This window comes from Malus domestica, chromosome 07, assembly GCF_042453785.1.
Source record: "Malus domestica chromosome 07, GDT2T_hap1".
NCBI lineage: Eukaryota > Viridiplantae > Streptophyta > Magnoliopsida > Rosales > Rosaceae > Malus > Malus domestica.
Window position 1 is genome coordinate 8365560 of NC_091667.1, and position 5310 is coordinate 8370869.

The 5310-nt window shown below is 34.7% G+C and overlaps 1 protein-coding gene across 1 annotated transcript; it reads right to left on the bottom strand.

Annotated features, from left to right (window-relative positions):
- Positions 1-980: 980 nt before the first annotated feature.
- Positions 981-2323, bottom strand: LOC103438935 (AT-hook motif nuclear-localized protein 23-like). Its single transcript, XM_008377476.4, has one exon. The coding sequence runs from the start codon at positions 2094-2096 to the stop codon at positions 1206-1208; it is 891 nt and encodes a 296-aa protein (XP_008375698.1). The 5' UTR covers positions 2097-2323; the 3' UTR covers positions 981-1205.
- Between the last annotated feature and the right edge of the window lie 2987 nt (positions 2324-5310).

The following is a 5310-nucleotide window of genomic DNA, read 5'->3' on the forward strand; positions in this document are numbered from 1 at the left end:
GACTTTGCGACTTAGGTTGGAGAGAAGCCAAATTAGCTAATTCCTGAGATTAGGGTTTATTCTGAAATTGGTTGGTTTGATTTCCTTTCTCTGTTGTTTGAGTGAAGTGCGTCCTCTTTAACGAGGCCACACTTACACCCTTTCCCATGTATTTGTTATTATGAATTAATCAAATTTAATCTTGCAATAAGAAAAAGGAATTCAAGTATCTTTTCTTTTTTCTTATTGTTCAATAATATTATCATAACAAAAAGCATTTCCTAGTCCTTAATGTCTATCTGAATTAATTTCTTAAAGAAAAGTACTCCTTGAATATGTACGAACCATATAAACTAAGGATTAATTCTTGAATGAAAGAACCTCTTAGATAATCAGGAATACATTTTAAGAAATGATAGAAAACTGAGAACAACTAAAAAAACCCGTCTTATTATATACAGTGCAAGAGACAAGCTAGCTAGGACGATTTGGTTAGAAAATTGATTATCTGATTATGTGCGTGAAGTGGCCAGATCATGTGAGAGCTTTCTTTAGTAGGTTTTGGTCTTTCTTTTTGGTGGAAGATAGGAGAGATATTTTTTTTTGGGGGGGGGAGAGAGAGAGAGAGAGAGAGAGAGAGAGATCTAATTATATAAATTCATGTTTTTAATATTAGTTTCACATGACCAAATATCATATAATTGTATAGCCTTCGAGTGGAAAGCATGTTTTCTATATATATATAAGCATCCTACACATGGACAAGGCACAAGTTAATCATCATTTTTATGACAAATCTCTAAGGATTAATATTAGCAGAAAATACTACCTGATTAATAATTTATATAATATAGATTTTTTTATCAAAGCTTATGCTGGAGGTTGTGATACTTATCACAAATTTATTTACCAGTAATAATATCATTCTGACAATTATTATATCAAATTCAAATTAAGCTAAAATATTCTCTGAAACCATTTCTAATTAAGAAAGTCATGAGTTCCAAAATCCAAACTTCCATCAACATTCCATGGAGATGATCATCAGTACAAGACAATATTAAAAAGCAATTCAAATTAGGAACCAAAATGAAGTTACGACAGGATAGACGAAAGAAATTAAGCAAGAAAAATAATTGTCCAAGGTTGGAAATGGGAGTGATGATATTAATGTAAAGATCGATTCTCTGACCTTGATTGACCTGACCTATAGCTAGCAAAAACTATCAATAAGGCGGCCGCCCAGCAGAGTTTCCTCCCCAACTATCAACCTGCAGCTGATGAGTCATGTTATTGAGTGGCAGATTAAAGAAGGGAAGCCCCGAAGATGGATCTGGAAAGGGGTTGCTTGCTCCTCCGCCACCGCTGCCTTCACCACCGCCACCGCCACCTGAAGACTGTGGCAAAGGCTGCTGCATCTGCAGCTGCTCCTCTTCCTCCAAGGGCAATCTTTCATAAGCCACGTTGGTAAAGGATGAGGCTATGACAATAACAGGTCCAGATGCTATTAGTGCTCCCACAACATTTCCGCCCACAACCTGGCCTTGTCCACCAGCCAAAAATATTGTGAGGCTGGTGGCTCCAGGCGGCGCAGGTGGTGGTAGAAATGAGCCTGTTAATGATAGAATCTCAAATCTGCCGTGCAGCGTGACAACTGCACCAGCCGCAGTCGGCTGGCGCAAGCTCACGTTGGTCACCATTCCACTCCCACTCAAAACACAAATCCCTCGCTGCCTTTTCCTCGCGTAGGTGCCAACGGAATCAAACACATCACAACCGCTGGTGACTTCCAAAATATGTGCTCTTAGGGTGTTTGCGCTCTCACGAGTTATGATCACCGGGGGCTTGGGCTTGTTTCTAGATCCTGGGGGCCGACCTCTGGAGCGTCGGCCCCCAGAGTCACCGGAACCAGAATTTGGGGTCACCAGGTCAAGCCCTTGATGATGAGGATTGTCATCATCAACATCATTTTGGTGGTGGTCAGAGGAGAAAAGATTGTTGCGGTTGGGGGTGGTGTGGTCATCTTCGGAGTCCGGTGGTCTTTGGAGGTGGAGATCAGGGAGTTGGAGCTGCTGATGAACAAACCGAGATGCTGAACCCAAGTCTAAGCCAGCCATACACAGAGAGCTAAAGAGAACAGAAAACAAGAAAAATATAGTAAAATATATGTATAAATTTTAATATAGCAAGGTTCAATATTTTATGGGTTTTTGGACAAAGGAAAGCCCCATAATTTCAAACCCTAGAACGAATAGAAAACAAAGGGGATCGAGTGCAGAGAAGGGGAAGGGTATTAGTTGAGGAGATAGGTGCAAGGAGGAGGAGAGAGATATCATAAAGTGGCAAACGCAGCATTCTCAACATCTAAAGTACATAAATATAAAATGTATATGCTTACAAAATAGCAGGGATAAAATATTTCACTTCTTTGGTAACTTTTACTTTTTTAAATGTGGGAATTGAATTTTCTATGTTGACACTGAATGTGCTTGGAATTGAATACTCGAATATGCTGAAACATTAGTTATTGTAAAGAGGAATAACATTTTATGACCATATATATTAGTTGATAAGTTGTTACATAATCAATTATTATACATGTAATAATTGTGTTATCAAGTGTTATTCTATTTAAACTAATCTAAAATACAATGGTGAGAGAGAATTCAAACTCAAATGAGATCAATTGGGAAATCAATCATGCTTATACACTGGTTCGGGTTCGATTACCACCGATCCCCCCTCCCCTCCTTTAACAACTATCTAAGAATTGATGTGCTTAAAAAGTAGCATGCAGTGTGATCATGGCAACAATATGTACATAAGAACTGATACGTATTATTTTACATAAATTGTGATGATAAATTTTAACAAAAATAAATAATTCAAAAAACTTCTCCATTTCTACAAAGTATTCTTGAGACCAAAAAAGAAACCCTACCTTCTTCTCCTTCTTTAGTCTTTTGGGGTGATTCCATCTGAGTTATACTCAAGTTTTAGTACTTTATCATAATTTCTAAGAGAAATATACACGATATTCATTAATGAGATAAATACATACAAATCAATGAGGATATGGTGCATATAAACGTGCTCCTTATTCAATGATCAATCCAATCACTCTCTTATAAACTCTCTCCAAAATTTATTTTCTCCTTGTTATAACTGCTTTTGGAGGAGTTCGTTGCTATCTACTTAAGTATTTTTTGCCATCTTCACCCATATTAGCTAGCTACTATATGCGTAAATGTACCGCTAGAGATCATTTTTTCCGCAGATCCGCCCATTATTCCACAAAGATTTCCATGAGTTTAATAGTGGCTTTGCTTCATGCAGTGTCGGTGATTATCATGATTTAGGCATGTGTGTTTGTCTTAATTTGGTGATTTGAGTTGTAATGTTGACACGGTTGATCCGTTGATGTAATTTTAATATTTTCGTATTGAAATTGAGTTCTTTTGTTTACTTGATAAATAATAATACACAAAAAAAACTAACCGTAGCCGTTTTCGTTATCATGTTATCATGAATTGTTAAATTAAAAGAAGTCTAGTGATTTTTCCCAATATTAAAAGAAGTATTGGTTCCGATTCCGTACTGCCCATTGATTAGCAGGGAAAAAAAAACTGTTACATAATTTTGTTCATAAAATATGTTACAAAATGATGTTGGATCAACTAGCTAGTGTCGCTTTCTTTAAACATTACTCAATATTTACTAGAGATTATACAGTTTAATTAAGTACTACCTTTCTGGAAAAAAAAATCATTCTATTGCCCAAACCTTTCTAACAAATTTCTTTAATTAAATGTTGGAGTATAGATGATGTTGAATCTAAAGGATCTACCGTTTGATAGATATCCTTGGCAGCTAATCCTCTTGATAGTTCGGTAGTAGCATCTAAATGTGCAAATGTCGTGGGCGAAGTAGGATCTATCAAATCGTCTGCAGTTATATAAACTGCTTGAATAGAAGTTATAAGCCCATCTTTGGTAGAAGTAGTTTTTTCTTGTAAAGTACCCATTTCAGTACCAAGGGTGGGTTGATAACCCACATCAGAAGGCATTCTACTCAATAAAACAGCTAATTAAATATTTGTTTAAATAGCTTCATGTGTTTGAAAGCTTTCTGAAAAATCGTATTCAAAGGGATTTAATAAAAGTGGACAGAAATGTATATATATCAAGACCTCCCTCTCCCTCTTAAGATCTCTTCCTTACGAGATCTAACATACGTAGACACAATTTAGTATGTTTACACAGGAGAACAGTATATATATATATATATATATATATGGGATCAATTAGCACCCTAGTCAATTCTTTTTTTCTTCTTATAAATTTATTATTATTAAAGAGATGAGTGTGTTCAAAACTATTACAATAATTTAGAAGAGGAGGAGTTTCGCGGGATGCATGGGTGAAAACCCAACTCCCAATTTCTTAGGATATTAGACCACATGCAAAAACACTTAATCACAAGGCTAGGAAGAAGATCAATATACAAATTGTATGTGAATCCGCATACGTTTTCATTCATGTGTTAGTAAATACATGAAAAGTCAATTATAATAATATAATAATTGTTTCTTAGTAAATGCATAAAAAAGTCACTCGTTTTATGTAACGTGTAAATAGATAAATTGTCAAAGATAATAAAATACTCAACAGAAACTCAGGATTTTTTTTTTCCTCTCATATTTAGGATCTACTATAACAAGAAACACAATTAGGAGTATCCTTCATCTCATCCTAATTCATGTAACTTGAACTTACTAAGGTTTTTGGGAGACCGATGACTTTTTGGGAGAGAAATATATGATGAAGTGTCTTAAACCAATGCTTTCCTTTCCTTAAAATTTGGCCCCCTCCTTTATATCTTTTAATAGAATATTTAGAGTTCATCATCCATGTGCATGGCCAGTATGTTAATCATATAAGAGGGGCTTGAGAGAAATTAAATATTCATATTCATATAGGAAAAAGCATGCATTGAGTTAAACTTGAGATGTGCATTTAATTGTATTAAAAAATATGAGAGATTAATCAAATATTCTTTTAAGTTGCTGCGCTAGAATTTTATATGTAATTTTCGTATTTTTTATATTTTAAAACATTTGTGTTATGTTGGATAAAGCAGAATGGTATCCTGTGTTGGATAAAGGTTCAATATTGTATATGCAATTTGCTATCGTACATCCAGGAGGATTTTCTCCGGTTTATTTTTGTAAGGATTCTGAAAATTCTTAAATTGTAATTGTTTATCGTATATTATACGATCAGTTTTAGCCATGTATTATTTATATTTAATTTTAAATAAAAATATTTAAAA